This window comes from Vidua chalybeata, chromosome 25, assembly GCF_026979565.1.
Source record: "Vidua chalybeata isolate OUT-0048 chromosome 25, bVidCha1 merged haplotype, whole genome shotgun sequence".
Taxonomy (NCBI): domain Eukaryota; kingdom Metazoa; phylum Chordata; class Aves; order Passeriformes; family Viduidae; genus Vidua; species Vidua chalybeata.
This window is the reverse complement of record NC_071554.1, coordinates 4,318,882-4,336,466: the sequence shown is the minus strand read 5'-3', so window position 1 is coordinate 4,336,466 and position 17,585 is coordinate 4,318,882. Positions and strand designations below refer to the sequence as shown.

General features: G+C 42.6%; 2 protein-coding genes across 4 annotated transcripts in view; both read right to left on the bottom strand.

Moving 5' to 3' along the window:
• Positions 1–3,507, bottom strand: part of KDM1A (lysine demethylase 1A) — a 31,274-nt gene extending 27,767 nt beyond the window's left edge. For both annotated transcript variants that reach the window (XM_053964357.1, XM_053964358.1), the window contains exon 1: positions 3,357–3,507. In XM_053964357.1, the coding sequence (XP_053820332.1) occupies positions 3,357–3,410 (54 nt within the window). In that variant the 5' untranslated portion in view covers positions 3,411–3,507. The remainder of the gene's footprint in view (positions 1–3,356) is intronic.
• On the bottom strand, positions 1,919–15,336 carry ZMPSTE24 (zinc metallopeptidase STE24). Of its 2 annotated transcripts, XM_053964361.1 has the most exons (11): positions 15,201–15,290; positions 14,309–14,404; positions 13,870–14,016; positions 10,487–10,573; positions 9,755–9,871; positions 9,286–9,438; positions 7,202–7,343; positions 6,357–6,517; positions 4,874–4,978; positions 4,027–4,170; positions 1,919–3,720 (listed from the first exon to the last, which is right to left on the bottom strand). In XM_053964361.1, the coding sequence occupies exons 2-11, from the start codon at positions 14,369–14,371 to the stop codon at positions 3,496–3,498; spliced, it is 1,344 nt and encodes a 447-aa protein (XP_053820336.1). In that variant the 5' UTR covers positions 14,372–14,404; positions 15,201–15,290; the 3' UTR covers positions 1,919–3,495. The 2 variants fall into 2 exon arrangements, with proteins under 2 accessions (XP_053820336.1, XP_053820335.1); XM_053964360.1 differs by lacking the exon at positions 14,309–14,404 and having other exon boundaries at positions 15,201–15,336.
• Positions 15,337–17,585: the final 2,249 nt, after the last annotated feature.

Genomic DNA, 17,585 nt, shown 5'->3' with positions numbered 1-17,585 from the left:
GCGGCCCCAGCTCCACGTCACGTCCGGGCCGCCGCGCGCGCGCGCGGAGGCGGCCCCGCGGGCGGGTCCTGCGCCGCAGCGCCCCCTGCAGCTCGCGGGCCGGCCTGGCAGCCGCACTGCTGCCGCTCCGGGCCCCGCGGGCCGCGTTCGCCGCCGCGGAGCCTGAGCGGGCACGGGGCTCGCGCATCGCCCCCGGCATCGCGAGCCGACCGGCACGCACGGCCTGCGCACCTGCCCCGCGTGCACAGCAGCAGGAGGTGCTGGCGACCCAGAGCAGTAAGGAGCCCTGTGCCCATAACAGTCCTGCGTGAACAAATGGAGGGGCTTGAAACGCTGTGAAAGGCAGACGTTTATGCCTGTTTTATCACAGAATCACAGAATGGTTTGGATTGGAAGGGACCTTAGAGATCATCTTAAAGCATGGGCAAGGACACCTTCCACTAGACCAGGTTGTTCCAAGCCCTGTCCAACCTGGACACTTTCAGGGATGGGCAGCCACAGCTTCTCTGGGCAACCTGTGCCAGTTGTCCCTCAGGAAAGAATTTCTTCATAATATCTGATCTAAATCTACCTTCCTTCAGCTTAAAGCCATCCATCCCTGTCCTGTCACTCTAGGTTCTTGTCCAAAGTCCCTCTCAGCTCTCTTGCAGCCCCTTTATCACCTGGAAGGGGCTCTGAGCTCTCACTGGAGCCTTCTCCAGGTGAACACCTCCAGCTCTCCCATCCTGTCTCCAGAGCAGAGGGGCTCCACCATGTCTGTGGGGGGAACATCTCTGTGGCCTCCTCTGGATTCATTCGAACAGATCTTTCTTGTGTAGGGGATGCCAGAGCTGGAGGCAGCTGTGCAGATGGGCAGAATCCCCTCCCTCGTCCTGCCATCCCTGCTGGGGATCAGCCCAGGGCACGTAGCTCTCTGGGCCGCCAGCACACATTGCCAAGACCCATGAAGCTTCACGTTGACAAAGGATTCAAGTTTTAGTCCTTCTGTCACCTTTCAAGGTCTGCTTTTCCTCAGCGTATCTTCTCTCAGGTTTCTACTTAGACCAGCAGAAAAAGCTGGTAAGGCAGGAAGCAGAAGTTGAAGCTCCAGCCTTTGGACAGGACTCTGCTGATGAATGCCCAGCAGTCCCACAGATGCCAGAGATGTTCTGCTCTGGGTTCCCTTGAGTATCTGAAGAGTATTTGCTAGAAGTAACAGAAAATTAAATGCACGCTTGGTAATTTTCTTGCCTCTTTCCTTAAAATTGGTCACTCCCTGGAAGGGAGGTGGCTGCTCTTAAGCAGACCTACTTTGTCACAAAGCTGATGCTGGCTTATTACGTGGCTGTGTAGACACTGTGGGAGCATTTAGGTACCTGGGAAGGCAGAAGGTGCACAGGAAGATTTAGGTGTAATTTTGACCATTCTCAGGGAGACAGGAAGCAATATGAGGCTGTAGAAGGTCTGCAAGGTGTAGCTGATGCACTCCAGATGCCCAGTAGGAATGTGGGCAGGTAGGAGCTCAGCAGCACACACTTACAACTGTAGAGCTGAGAAGCAACTGGAGCAGAATGGAACCAACTCTGAAACCTTGTTCAGTAGTTATATATGAAATCCAGCTAGAAGAACTGCAGAGATAATTAAATACTGATAGGGAGAAAAGGAAGTAACAGGCAATTGCTATAAGAACACTATCTTCACCTGTGAGCTAGGTATTTTAAGTATTTCATGCTTCCATAGGAACTGGCATTTCCTTCATCTTCACACTTTAATCTCCTTTTGTTTGCATTTACCCAAATTTCTGGAATAGCCAGAAAATTAATTTTTGCATACAATTTTTACCTAATAGATGAGACAAATTATTTTCTCAGAGCACACTTAACATAGCTTTACACCAGCCAACATCTCATTCAAAACTTGACACATTTATTCTTCTGAATTGACAGATTCAAGTTAATGCTTTTATTTTTGAGGGCCTTTTATTAAATACAGTTCACATGACAAATATAGGCTCTCCAGACTTGTAAAACTGTCTCCTAAATCCGTATCTATAGCTTAGCTCCATATTTGCTGGGGTATAAACACAATTAGAATAAGGCATACAAAGGGCTTTCAGCAACATCTTGTTTCACCCAAGACATCATTGTGCCCATCATCTTGTAAGGCATTTTTCCTTATGATCAGAAAAACAAATTTAAGCTAACAATAAAATGTATGAGAATATTATGACATGTGAAACAATGACAATTTGCTTTGATGACTTCTCTCTTTGTACAGAGCTGAGCAGAACTTTTTAATTTACTGCAGATAGAAAATCTGATTTTTATATGGAGTATGTATATTCACACTGGTTAAAACATTTGTATGCACATGCAAACTTATATCTTACTTTTATTTTTACTTCAACAAAAGTAAATATAATCCTATTTTTCATCAGAAAAGTCTGAGATAATCAATGCTGAAGCCATTTCCACGTTTACCCACTTTTTTCTTCAGTAACTGATGTGGGCAAACTTTTTCCTGGGCTTTTTATATGTAAGAATTTTGACATATAAGAACAATGATGAAGAGTAAGTATGCCAACACTACTATTTCAGCTGGATTCATATTAATGAAAAACCCTCAATGGAATGGAGGATAAGCCCCCTCAGAATGAAAGTGTGGCTCTGATAAACTGGCTGAGCAACTGAACACTTCCATATACACAAGAAATCTAGGCAAAGCACAAGAGAAATGGAGGAACGGAGATGTGGAAAAAGGGAGAACAAGAGAGAATTAGCAATTTTCTCAAATGTGTGGGTCCCATTCTGATTCTTTGTAACATCCTTCCATACCCCCAGCAGCCCTGGGGGCAATAGGAGCAGCCTAATCCCACTATAATGCTACTAAATACCACCTAGTGCTCATTTTCAAGGAAGACATGGTACATTTCCTCAGCTATAATTCATCCTTCTTCCCACACTTCAGAGAAAGAAGGTTTTCTTAAGTAGTATTTTTCATTATGACACACATGAATGCAGGAGAAAAGCCTGCAGCTGCATTCAGCTTTTTAAAACACACTAGCAAGCACAAGTATCGTTATACAGAAAATCAAGTCACCCAAAGCCTCTTCACTGTGAAGAGGGTGAGACTGGGAAGGTTCACAGAATGCTGAGAATAGAAAAAGCATCAAAAGCAATGTTCAAGGCATACATAAACTTGAAGAGAAAGGTGCTTTGAACTCTACACTTGTTTTCCTCCCTTTAAAAGTCTGTACTATGATATGGAAATAAAAGTCAGTGTGGCGGGTGGGGGGGAAGGTCTTCACCCAGCACTTTTTCTGAATTAAGTTCCACAGTTTTGTTTTTGTTAAAAATAAGTCATTTATAATTTAATACCTGTTTCAGGATACTCAGATCTGTGGTGCTGTTAACAGCGCACTTAATTCGCATTATCCATTTAAAAAAAAATTAAAAAGCAGCTCTGAACTTTGCTTCTGAGATGGAAGCACTGTCTCTGAACCAGCAATCAGTGCTGTCACTCTTGCTTTGCATCTTTCAAGGCCTGAAGTCTTTCTAAAAGGGGTGGGTGGGAGTAATGCCACATTGAAAAGATCCAGTCAGAAACAGGGAATCCTAAATTATCTTTGTTTAGCTTGATCAAAGCAGAATATAGGTCTTTAGCCTTCCCAAGTTCCTTGGCAAATGCATCAGCTTGAAACTCAAATCGTCGGCTTAATACTGTCAAACAAAATGAGAGAACCTGTGGAGAGAAATGCATTAAAATTACTTTAAAATGCAGCTATCTGCAAATTCCTTCAGTGCCAGTAAATACCACCAAACCTAGCTTCCCACATCCCACACATGGCTGTGGTTGTAGACTGATCTCACTAAGCTTTATCCAAGCCATACCTGAAACTGGGAGTGCTACCCAACATGCAGCACTAAGCCTGATTATCTAAATGAGACACCCAATACAGCCCCTAGAAATTCAACCTTCCCCTGAAAAAACAGAATCGTTATTTAAATAGGATGATACTTCAGAGTCTATGTCTTGAAAACAAGTTACCTCATTGTAAGGTGAAAAAATGAACTGGAAAATAATCATCAAGCCTATCAGGGTAGGCTGGGTGTCATAGAAACCAAATGCAGCAAAGAGTTCTTTCTGACCAATTAGCACAGCAAACAAGAAGAAGCAAAGGAAGGAATTCATCTGGAGAAAAGAAAAAATATTCTTGATTAAGATAGGTCTACATAACATCACATTATAGATTTGCAAATGGATGCCACTGTAAAAAAAAAAGTAGATTACTTTTGAACTAATACACAGAGAGAAACAAACAGTTGGTCTTTACCTGCTTTCTGAAAATGCAACAGTAGAAGAACCACTATTTTCTGCCAGTGAGCAAAAAACAAAAAACAAATAATGAAGGGAGATGAAAAAGCAAGAAGAGAAGAGAGGAGGGAGTACAGGATAGAACCCATCTCCTTGGAATTAAGTATAGGTTCTGAAAAGTTTAAAGCCAAACAAAATGTGTCTGTGCTGTGTTGTACTTCTGTTCCTGGAAACAATCTGTGCTTCCATCCAAGCTGTGCAGCGTCCTGTACAAACACTGTGCTTGCCTGGCTTTTCAGAGCGAAGAGGCAGGACCATACCTTATCAAGTTTTCTAGAGGGGGTGATTAGCTATCCAAATGGGTTTTTTTTGTCTTTTTAAAAATAGAAGGTGCCAGAATATTTTTTGTTATTGAAACACACAGAACAGAGAAGAAGGATGGCTGTGATCCAGACCAGCTTCCTGTCACACAGCATATCAGGTGAATGTACACTAACAAATCTTGAAGAGGGCATTTGGAAATAGCTACAATTACAGATGCTCTAGGAAAAAAAAGCAAAAAAAGTTTAAAATAACTTACCTGGCTGATGATTATATTTTTGACAGTATGACCTAGTTTCCAGTGACCCAATTCATGACCGAGTACAGCCAGAACTTCTTCATTTTTACATCCTTGTTTCTTATTCTGAGGAATAACAAAGCAGAAGTATTATCAGGTATGTCTGAACACAACCAAATGAATTTCTTACTAATTTGTTTTTTTCTTAATCACTTAAGTGTCCCTAGATCAGGCCATTCCCTTCTAATACCAGAAATACACATATAATTTCTTGCTGAGCCTTTTTCATGAAGATACTTACAGAAATATAACCTTTTAAGGTTAAGAAGATTTCTACTACGAGGTGGTGATCTCTTATTTCTATGTATGCAAACATGCTGATGCAAATCTGAAAGAACACTGGAAGATTCGCCTTCCAAATGCTCTCCTATCCCTTCTCATCCTGTCTTTTTACTCAAGCAAAGCATTACACTGGAAGCAGGTATTCAGAGCTGCAGACCTTCAGAGGAGAATTGAGAGCAAAGCCTTGTTACTAGTTTCCTTCAACACTCAACATGTAGCCTTCCTCCCAAGGCAGTACTGTTCCTTTTAAAAGGAACTGTCTTCTTCAAAAAGCCCTATGACACGCCTTAAAGCTATAATTAGGAAGGACACCTGCACCTTCAAAGTTCCATTAGCAAGTCAGAAGCAAACATAAAGGCTGAAGAACCTGTTGAAATGGAACACAGTCTCTCATTATGACCAGATCAGGTGAGCTCAATATCCCCTCCCTCTCACCACCCACTTCAGCAGTATTTGCCAAACAAAACCCTGGACACCACTGACGTGTCAAGGAACAGAAGCTGGACTGAACAACAATCTAGAAATTGGCCTAACCTTAGGTCTAAACTGCACAAGGCCATTTGTTTTTCTCAGAATAAGTCCTTCAGGTTATCCAGAAAATATTCTATTAGCTTTAGTCATTTCCATACTCTTCTGAGGCCACAACAGCAGTTCCAGCAGACTCATGATGTGCAGCTGCACATCAAAGGAAGGCCAGTGGCAGGCCACCATCCTGTTCTTGACCAGAGCATGAGAGAATGCACATGTGCAATCTGTCTGTCCTCCTGCACCAAAAACTCTGCATGCAGTAAAAGGCACACAAATGACACACTAAGAATTAGAAGTATTTTCTTCAAAGGGAAGCTTTGGTATGGCAGTCCCAAGAGAAGAGGAGGACCCCGAACAGGTCCCTTATTCCAAGAATTATAGGGAAGATCTAGTTTTTACATGCAGGAACTAATGTTTTGCTAAAGCCCCTGTGGATTTTTACAGTCTCTGGTGGTATCTGCAGAACTCACATAGCCTCAGAATTCCAATTAGCAAACCAGGCATAATTTGGTGTTGAAATCATTAGGGTTTGGGTTTTAGCAATTTACTCAAGACCTTCAAAACACATTAGAAAACACAAGGGAATATCTCACCAAGAAGTTAATATAAACAACACAATGAAAGACAAACTCACTTTGGTTTTGGACTTTGTTTCTTCATTCTCACCATCTTCTCCTTCTGCTGGCTCTTTGTTCAAAGCAGAATAATCTTCCAGGAGTGTGTCAAAGAGTACTATCCGCTTATTCTTGAAGAATCCATAGAAATAAGCATTGCTGTGGGAAGAACGCTTAGAACCTGAGGGGAAAATTTAAAGACCATGATCTGAATAATTCCATGCACTGAAGCCTGTACAGTATGACAGACCAGATTCTTCCAGAGGAATTCTCAAAGTCCCCAAATGAACTGTACATCAAGCAGATCTGTTTGGAAGCTGAAACATATTCTAAAATCTAAGTAATGATGACTCCAATAGAGAAATGTAGTGTGTAATCACTAAAAGCACTAAAACCATAAGAGCAGTCATGAACAGCTGATGTCCAAGAAGAAAAGCAAATTTGATTGCAATTTCAGATTTAGAGTAGAAAGAGCATTCTGAATTGACACTGCTCCAGGCAAAGAACCTGTGCCAAATTGTGTAGAATTCTTTCAAATGTGCCAGCAAAGGTGAAAGGAAACAGCTATTCCCTTTGTTTTACAGTTCTAAAATTATAATATTGCATACTTTTGTGCTTCCACTCCTGACCGAGCTGTGTATTTCCATTCCACAGACCCAGGAAAATGCTTCCAACCAGAAGATGAGTTCAGGCTGTACACTGAGCTTCAGGAAAAAGACCATGCAAATGCTACAGACATTAGCAAGTATTGCCGTATCTGAGCAATTTTAGCAACTGCCCTACTACAGCATCCACAGTCAATGCTAAAATCCCAGAAATTTAAACTTACAAAGCCTTTTTATTTAAAAAAATAACAAAACCTCACCTTCAACAACATACACCTTAGTCAATGGGAAGTCAATGCTCTTTGCCATTGTTTCAATTTGCTGCTTGAGCTCTCCCTCCGGAAGCGGAATGAATTTATCAAACAAAGGTGCAATATAGTCTGCATAGATTGTAACAAGCACCTGCAAACACATGCAGATATTAAGAACAGGACATGCAAACCTATTTAGTGCTAAAGGTGGAGCAAAAAGTTCAAAAAGAGGGCAGAATTTCAGAAAAAAACACTTGATAAAGTCATACAGCATTCATGAGTCATTCAGAGTCCTGTATGAAGTGGGATCTATAGGCAGGCTCTCTATGGGCTGCTTTGTCTGGTGGCCAGTCCACAGTTCAGCAAACTGTGCACAAAGCACCTACACACTTGAGCAGAACTACTGTGAACAGTGCAGAAGACAAGGCCTCTGGGAGCAGGGGGCTCATCAGTGAAAGGCTGTCACTTCCAGCAAGCCTGGAAAGCTCTAAAGTTTTTCATACTCAGCAGAGAGATGAAGGAACCAAGAGATAGAAGAAGTGGGACTAATTCCTGCTAAGTTGCAAAACAACTGTCTAAAAAGAGGCAAGAAATTTCATGTCCCCTGCTTTCTTTCTGTCTCCCAACTGTCTGCAGGGCTAAGGCAGTTGTCTGCCCCGTGCCTCTGTCTCCACAATGACTAATAGCCTTGACCTAAAAACATCACTACTGTACACCTGCATCTCTTCAAACTGGCATCAGCTGCAGCCCAGTTGAGAAATCCAGAACTAGAATAATGAGACAGAAAGAAAAGCTGAACTCCCTTTCCTCACACTCTGGATCACTACAAAATTATTTTTATTTATTTGTTTTATAAGTTTAAATTCTGGTTAGATAAAAAGGAACAGGATATGAGAGGCAAACGGACATCAACATTAAATTCAAAATTATCTTGATACATTTTATTTTACTGAAAACAAGTACATAGACTTTTGACAGTGGGTGCACTGCTGAAAAAGTCCAATGAAAACAAAAATCAGAAAAACTGACTTTAGCAAAGTCACAGCAAGTGAGGGCATCAATATGAAACACCACTAAAATAAGTTTTGTTACTGTAATTTTTAGGGGCTTAAATCTCTGCAGATATTTTGCAGAAGGTGTAGGAGGGTATTTCATAGAGTAAAAATCAGCTTTTCAGTCCAGACTAGTGTTTCAGACCATATAGGCACGTGGGGCCTAATTTTAAGGTTTTATCTCAGATCTTTGTGTAATGCCTTGGTATCAGCAGGCATAACAGACTAGTAGGAGGATGCAACTCTAACTCTGATTACAGAGTTATGGAACTGGAATTTTCCCTAAACCAGACTCTAAAGGGTAAATCTAATACCTCTTAGGATGATTTTGCATGTCAAATGCTGTTCAGACACATTAAAGCCTGAAAATGCAACTATAAAGTTGCAGTGAGGTGGCAACACACCAATTGTCTAAGCATGCATTTAACTCTCAGGGGTGGAGGGAGCTCAGAGGAAAAGAGTGAGCCAGGAAAATGTTCTTTCAATACAGAAGTTTGCAGCTCGCCAAGATGCTTTATTTTCTAGCTTTTGCAGTATAAAAGATAGACCAACCCCTGTTATATCAGGTTCTAAAGCATCTGTAGAACCTCAGAACAAAATCTATGTGGACAGCTCAACAGGAAGGTGCAGGCAGAGCAAAAATAAAATACTAGTTTGTGATAAGAAAGTGAGAGAGAGGAACGTGGCGTATGTTCTGGTTCTCACCTCTATGTTCAGGAGAAAGGAAAACAAATCACCACATAGTGCTGTATTTCCAGTACCTATTCTAAAGCTTTATCAGTGCTTCTCTTTCAATTGATGAAGACACTCCAGTATTAAATAGATTATATATATATATATGACATTAATGTGGACAACTAATATGAGCTATTATTCCTGAACAAGTATATTGAGAGCAAGACACTCTGTTAACAGTTTGTAGACATTAAAATTCACAGGAGATTTAGATTTTTCTTCATTTCTTTTCAGCTGCATTCAGCATGCTGAGCCATGCCAGTAAGCTGGAGTCTGGAAGAAACCCAAACCTCTTCTCATACTCACCAAGGAAACAACCAACGTGAAGAGCCAGGCATAGATAAAAAAGTAGTCTCCCCCTATTTTAATAATGTAAAGCAGAAGGGATGTCACTGGCAACAGAATACACTGAGTCACAACAAACTTCTTGATAGCATCCTTAAAAAAAAATCCCAGCGTCTGCAAAGAAAGGATAAATTAGATCAGTGATGTCAATGTAAATACTAATATGCCATTCTGGTTAGTGAACTGATCCCTTCAGTTAAGACAAGACAAATGGCAAAACAGCAATGACAGTGTCATAAGAATCAGAGTCAATCAAAAAGGAACTCTCCTAGTAGCTCCTTACATTTACATGGATTCAAGCCCATGCAGATGCACTCTTCCTTAGTAAAGCCTGACCCAAACCATTATTTTGTGTGGCACATTCATGAAAGGACCAGTCTATCTAAGCAATCGGAACCAATTTGGTCAGTACAAGTGCTCTCTGCAATACCTGTTGATTGAAGCCATGTTTCTCTTCTATGACAAATGTATTATATAAACTCCATGGGAGACCAGTCAATGCACTGAAGAGTGTTGCAAGCAGCAGAAATACCAAAGACTGAACAATCTAAAAAATAAAACAAAACAAAACCTGATATCAAAACCACCTGATACTTACTGACCCATACTAGCAAATATTCTGGGTGTTAAAAATGGCTTTTAGGTTGTAGTTTAACTGAAACTGGTTAGAAGATGATGCTAGATAAATTCACAGAATTAACTTGTTCATGATGACTAATTATTGCTCACTATAATAGCTTACTAAGGATTTGGAACACAAATTTGGATACATGCCTCATCCACAGCACAAAGGTAACATAAGCAGTAGACTCAAATTTCTTACCCTTTTAGTGTGCAGGTAGATCAATTCTAGGATTAATAAAAATAAAACATCCAAATAAAGAGCTCCCTAAACCCCAGCCCACCATCCCATTTGACTCAAGCAGATACCAGACTTTGCTTTTAACACATAAGGCTGTTTCAATTAGTAAGCTAATTTAAAAGCAAGCTAATTTTCTGTTACCAGTTCTCAGAATCAGAGTCATTGTGTGCACCAGAAAATATCTGTTATTTTTACTGTATTACAGGTTAGCTAAATCTCACTTTTAACTAAATACCAATTTAAAAAATAATTATTGCAGTAGGGACTAAACACTCTCACAGGAATATAAAACCTACTTACCTCATATTCTGGTCCAAACCCAGCACGACCAGAGATCTGACCAGACAGTTTCCATAGAAAAGGAATTCCTCCACAGAGGAGAATCATCTTAAAAACAAAACCACATACCACAGAGGTAGTATGAAACACACTTTCATCTTAGTCTATTAACATTTCAGCATGATAAGAACCTTTTAAGGGTGAATGAGACCAGTTTTATAATTAGCTTTTTGCCACTCCTCTGATCATAACAGTGATAAAACAATCCTGGAATATCTGGCATTAATTAATTTTTACTTTACAGAAACAGAGAGCAGGTAAGTAATTTTTTCCTGTGAAAACCTAGCATATTTCCAAGCCTGTTTTCTGTATACTTTGCCACTGTACTGGCTCAGATGAAAGGTACATCTTCAGAAGACCTTAAAGCTCATGTGCCCTGTGGTTGTATAACCACACACATATATTCATATTGCAGCCTCTCCTCTTGAAGAGGAGCTGCCCTCTTCTCCTAGAGGTTCACCTGTGTTCCCTGCCCAGAGAAAAGCCCCAGTTTCAGTACTGGAGTTGCTACAGCCATGTTGAAGAAAGCTTCATGGTCTCCTCCTCGTGCCTGCTCCCAGCCTCTCCTGACATACTGGCTGCCAAGGAACAGGGAGTGAACATCTGGGGTACACCAACATCAAAGAAATGCCCATGCTAGAGCTACTGAAGTAAGTGCTCACTGCAGCTCACAGCCAGGCCTGGCAGCATTTCTCATACAGCTCAACTTGTAAATGTTTCACATTTACCTTCTTAGCGAGTGATGCATCACAATATATAAAATCAGTTTTCAAGCAAGCAGCCTTCCAATATTGATAACACATGGGGTTTATGTATTTCTTTATTTTGAAAAGGCTTACTCTTACAACCTAACACTCAAGGTGTATTTTCAGTGTCAGGAGGAGATGGAAATGATCAAAGCAAGTGTGGTGATTTGAAAAGTTCAGTGGAGAAATTAAGGACACCTCAAGTGCACCTTTTCAATGGTGGAGGGGAATAACAAAAAAAACCCAACTCAGTGATTATACATTAGAGTCACAATTTACTGAAGAAAACAGCAGTAAATACAACTTTGAAAAGAAAACTGTACAAAAGAGAGAACTGGTTTAACCAACAAAGGCAAGATATTGCCCGGTCCCCCCAAGGCAAAAACAAGATGGCAGAGGACTGCAACCCTGGACCTTGTGGGCTGAGAAAACAAAGAATAATGTGAATAAACACAGGAGTATAAATAAAAGACGACACAAGAGAAAGTGCTTTACCCACAATGATATTTACTACCAAACACACAAAATTGCTTCCTGAAGAGAGACAGCTCCACATTGTTTCCACACAAAGGCAAAAGGTGGCTGTCCCTACACTGCCTACCACGCAGTGCTCAGGAGAACAAAGGCAGCACGCTGGAGAGGATCTTGTGGCTCAACCACCTCCTCCCAGCCTGGAAACAACGGGAAATGGACTAAACATAACCTGGAGAGCTAGTTTTAATAAGGAACCGTGCTGGCAAGCTGCTCACTCACCCCACTTGGCAGGACATGGGTCCTGCTGTGCCTCTCCATGGGTGGCAGTGAATCTCCCTCTGTGCTTCACTCATCTTAGTGAAGCAGAGGGGGACATTCACCCTGCTGCCCCTGCTGCTGGGGATCAGCCCAGCACAAGGTTGGCTCTCTGGGCTGCAATCATGCATTGCCAGCTCATGTCCAAGTTTTCATCTACCAGGACCCTGAAGTCTCTCTACAGGGCTCCTCTCAGTCAACTCATCCCTGTGCTGGTGCTGTGGATTGAACTGACCCATGTGCAGCCCTTTGCACCTGGCCTTGTTGAACTCCATGAGATTTACATAAGCCCATGCCTTCAGCCGATGAAGGTCAGCATCTGTCCCTCCTGCCCATGAGCTGCCCACCGAGCCTGGTGTCAGCTGCAAACCTGCCAAGGGTACGCTCAGTCCCTTGAAGATACTAAACAGCATTCTCCCAGATGTGGACCCTTGAGAGCCATCACTGCTTTCCACTTCAAAACTGAGCCATTTGCTTTATCTCTTGTATGCAGTTATCCAGCCAGTTCTTTATTCAACTAACAGTCCATCTGGCAAACTCATGTCTCTCTTATTTAGCAGCTACAATGTTTTGGGCAACTATAACAACAGTAGGCCCAGAAGAAGATAAGCACAGATAACTGATTCAAGTCTTTGAATAGCAGGGCACTAAATTCAGTGGTAAAAGATGCTCATTCCAATCATGCGTATTTTCTTTAGAAACTTGAGGAACCTGTTTTGGCTCAAGTTCTGGAAATCAAGAAAAAGCTTCAGAGCCTTTTGACTCATTGTATTTGCTAGCTGGTTCCACGTCACCTTATCCACCAACCCACTGCCAGAGAGCAGCTTTGATTTCCAAATGAAATACTACCTCTAAAATCAGGCAGAAACATAAAACTTTTCAAACTCATATAAAAATTGTCTCGAGTTCTACTGAGAATACTGAAAATCCCAACAAGAGGAATATAACAGATTGCATTGACAATACATCCTTCTTAGAAGTTCATACAAAAGGAAATGAAATACAGGTCAAGCAGCACAAAGGAGATCAGGAAATGTGAAAGTTAAGAGGTAACCCAAATTTCTGAGTAGTGGGTTTGCATCATTGTTCTACAGTTACATCACTGACTATTTTACAATCCTATTTTCATTATCTTTTATAACTGACATTTATGCTTCTTTAGGTTCATCATGAAGTAGGATCATAATTCAATTTTACTTTGCAATGCCAGGCATTTTATGATTCCTTTTGTCCCAGTGATAAGCAATGCATTTCAGCAGTGAGTTAGAACAGGTTTCTCTTAAGACTGTAAATCACACACATAAATATTTTGTGCTAACTTAATGGCTCTGTTCTCTCATATATGTGAATGTTACTTGCCCAGTGTAATTCTTCTTATACTTCAGAAGTATCCATTGGTACATTCCCTGTTCTCATAAACTTCTCTTTTTACTTTCTACTTAAATTTTACCTAAAAATGAAAGTAGTTGCATTCCTCCAAACACAGGGAAAGGTCTGTATTTTAACAGTTTAAAATAACTCTCATGCTGCTTAATTATTTTGCAATGCAAACTCCTATAGAGTATAATTAAAATGTAAGTTAACACGGTAGTTGTGCAGTATGACTCAGCACTGCAGAAAGAAATGACATGCTTTCCGAATAATTACTTCTTTTTGTGTAGCAAATACAGCCACAAGGAAAACCAGAATATAAATGTCAGTGTTTGCTGTAGACACCAGAATGCCAATGGTGCAGCTGCATGGGATCACTAAGAACCAAAGTACTTCACAGTTTGAGTACATGAAAAATATCATATGAAAGGTACTTACAGTGCCCTCAACCTCTGAATAGAGGCCTGACCAAAAGCTGAAAGTACTTTTGTCCAACTGATAGAGGCGAGATTTTTCAAATGTTTCTGAGTCCATGATCTGTCCCAGTTCCTGTGGTACATGTGTTGTTGTTCTATACACCCGCCTCTGAAAAATTGAAGACAAAACTTAAAAGTCTACACCTAATATTTTAAAGGAGATAAATAAGATTTTAAAATAACACATAAAATGATCCCATGGGCCACTACAGAAAATTAAAAAGAAAAACCAACACACAAAGGAACAATTATTCTTAAATTCCAGTTTTCTATTAAGTTCTAAATATAAAACTGAAGCATAATTATTATGTTGTAACCAGGAACTGAACTGCTGATTTAATAACTTATGTGTGATCAAATACAGATCACACAAACGGATTTTTTCACAGGATGTTACTTACCACACCACAGTTAACAGCTAAGCTCATTTGAAACCAAACACCAGATCCTCCTGTGCAAACCATGTGACTTCACCAGAACACAGACCTACGGAGTGGCTGCACAAACGAGGTGATATTTCATTTTCAGTAAAGAACTTGCCACTTGAAAAAATTTTAAGACTAAAAGTCTTTTCCCTCAGTTGTCTTGTTTCAGTATACTTACCTGTTCTCTAAGGAAAAGCTCCTACCCTTTGTCACTTCAAAACACATTCTCCCCTCTCGGGGCATCAGGCTGCACTGTCCCTGATCCCAGGGCTCAAACACCCCGGTGTGTGAATGCTGCTACACCTGCCAGGTGGGCAGGCTGGGGGTGGAGATGTGGCTGGCTGGTGACAGCCAGCACCTGGCCAAAGGGACACTCCGTCCTCTATGTCGTGCTCTGCAATAAGAAGCGGGGGCTGGGATGTGCCTTCCAGGGTGGCTATCGCTCGGAGGCTGCCCAGGCATCACCTGCTCGGGGATGGAAGCTCGCAGCGCTTCCTTCCTCTTTCCTTCACCGGTTAAACTGTCGCTATTTCAACTCACGCATTTTCTCATTTTTGCTCATACCGCTCTCTCTTCTCAACTGTCCCGGGGAGGAGGACAGAGCTGCTAGGGATGCCGAGTCGCCGGTGACCCTACCGCACTCGCCCAATTCGTCGCTGTGAGCGCTCCCACCATCCGCTACAGCGCGCTGAGGCCGCGCCCCGGGCAGGGCCGAGCCCTCCACAGGCAGGTGACAGACCCCACGGCGCCCGGCTCCAGCCCCAGCCCCGGCCCCAGCCCCGGCCCCGGACATCCTCCACGTGAGGCCGGGCCGGGCCCGGCACAGCCCCGGCCTGCCAGCGACTGTCCCCGCCAGAGCCCCACCGACCTGCCGGTGCGCCAGGAAAGCCTCCCAGAGGTAGACGGCCCACGAGAAGAGCAGGACGGAGCAGAAGATGCGGTGCTCAGCCGGCAGCTCTGTCCACAGGTCGCCGGACAGCGCCATGGCCGCTCCACCCGCCGCACGCTGCGGCGCCGCCTGGCGGCCGGAGGAACCGAGGGCGGGGCGGGGCGGGGCAGGGCGGCCGTGAGGGGCGGCCGCGGCGGGCTCCGTGCTGGGCTCCATGGTGGGCTTCTGCCGCCGTGCCTACTCACAACAGGCTTCGTGCTGGGCTCCGTGAGGAACTCCATGGTGGGCTCTGTGCTGGACTCCATGAGGAGCTCCATGGTGGGCTCTGTGCTGGGCTCCATGAGGAGCTCCATGGTGGGCTCTGTGCTGGGCTCCATGCTGGGCTCCGTGAGGGGCTCCATGGTGGGCTCCGGCTCAGCTCTGCCTGTCACGGTCACCCCAGTGAAGCGCGTGGTGGGGGCAGCATGGCGAGGATCTGGGCAAATGTTTAAATTGTTTTCCTTCAGTATAAGTTACTTGGACCATGCACAATAACGCATATAAAGCCTCATTAGTACTTGTCCAAAACCTTTTAGAGAAACACTAAGTACAAAAATTAACACTGACTGCTGCAGTACTGGCTGTTTTATTTAAAGCCGAAACGCGCACTTCAGATTTGGCCTCTGTAATGCTCTGTAATGAAGACAGCACGGTGCTGCTGAAATCCAGAGCTCACCCGGCAGGGTTGGGGACAAGCGTGCCATGCAGAGCACAGGCACCGTGTAATCTGACAAAGATGCAGTAAGAGGGGTGTTAACATTGAGCCACTTCTAGATATGGCATTTTAGTATCAGCCATTTATCTAATTTCTACCGGTCTAAAGTATAACAGAACATATCTGTGATTTTTAATCATTAATTTTTAATAAAATAATGCCAACTTAATGTTCTCATTATCTATCAGTTACCTTTTTTAACTATATAGAAGAACGACCTGTCAAATATATTGAAGCCTAGCTTTTTCTGTAACCTAATATATCCCTGCAGAAGAACAAGGTAGATGAGGAAGTGCTGCTGGCTCTGCTGAGAGCTCTGCTAGAAAGAGAGAGGTCAGTCTGGGATGTCTCTCATTGTTAAGGTATTTACAGGTCTTTACTACCCCTGGGAACATGGCAGGGCAGCCCACAGCCTTGGAGAATTTAGGCATGCACAACACATAAACACTGTTTTGTCCTATAAAATCCACACATTTCAAGACAACAATTCAAAAAAATGGAAGCAACATTCCCCATGAACTGTGTTTTCTGAGGTATCTGCTCTTCACATTAAGAATTTTTTTTTTGGAAAGTCAATGCAATGGTGTTCCTTTACTGCAGAACAAAATGTCTCTCCCGTATGCTTGAAAGCAAGAAGCTGGAAATGTTACAACATTTGTAAGACAAATTCTGGTAGCACTTAGGAGGGGAAATGATGGTCTACCTCATGGCATGAAAACAGAAATAAACAGTAAAAACTCTTCAAACCTTTACCCTTTTGTGGCCTCCTTCTCCGACACCCATCTGCGCCAGGCAATTAGATCAGATAAAAAAGTCCAAGAGGAAATTGGGATAAAGATGTAGGTTCAAGTTTTGATGGTGTGACACATATTACCTCATTGAGTCAGTAGTGCATCTTGCAGATGATGGAATTCAAAGACTGAAACACACTGACAAGTCTCTAAAATGGGCAAGATACAATTTTTTAACAAGTGCTGTACTGGTATCTTTCAACTGAAGTATGAACATCCTATGAGCCCACATTACCAAAAGTCCTGGCAGTGCATGGAGTGCCACATCACCACAGGAAAATGCCTCCAAGCTGCTTTTGTGCAGCCCAAAGCAACTCAACCATTTTCTAAATGCAGCTCTTGGATTGAGGAATGTTGCAGGACTTGTCTCCATACCTGGCAGACAGAAATGATGTCTGTCCCTGTCTTGTCCTGTGGTATTTCCCAGCCTGTAGAAAGAGCAGTAACTGAACAGAAGGACCCTGCTCAACAGGCTCTGTAACACCGGAGGTGCAGGGAGTACCAGCGTGCACTGTGCAGTCTGCACTCTGTGTGGTTTGCAGGCACACACGAAACGCATTTGGTAAAAGCACAATTGCATCTGAGGAAGTGAGTTTCACATGCAACTCCTTTTGTGGGAAATACAGCTGCTTGACTTGAAACTGAAGTCTCCAAACCTCAAAGAATTTACTATTGATGCTCGCCACAAAGGAACAGGTTCTTCTCTGGGATACTCAAACCCTGAGAGGGTAAGGGAATCTCTCTGGCCCAATACCTGAAGCAGCCATCACATGTCTATTAAGTTTGCTGTTAAACTATTCTGTTTTGAGATCTTGAAGA

Bases quoted from the DNA above. Each gene is read 5' to 3' on its own strand.
- ZMPSTE24 (XM_053964360.1), bottom strand. From the start codon at position 15,317: ATGGCGCTGTCCGGCGACCTGTGGACAGAGCTGCCGGCTGAGCACCGC. The intron at 9,439-9,754 runs GTATTGCAGAGA...CTTTCTTTGCAG, and splicing joins AACATGGCTTCAATCAACAG to ACGCTGGGATTTTTTTTTAA. The intron at 6,518-7,201 runs GTGAGGTTTTGT...TTTTCCCCTCAG, and splicing joins TAAGGTGTATGTTGTTGAAG to GTTCTAAGCGTTCTTCCCAC.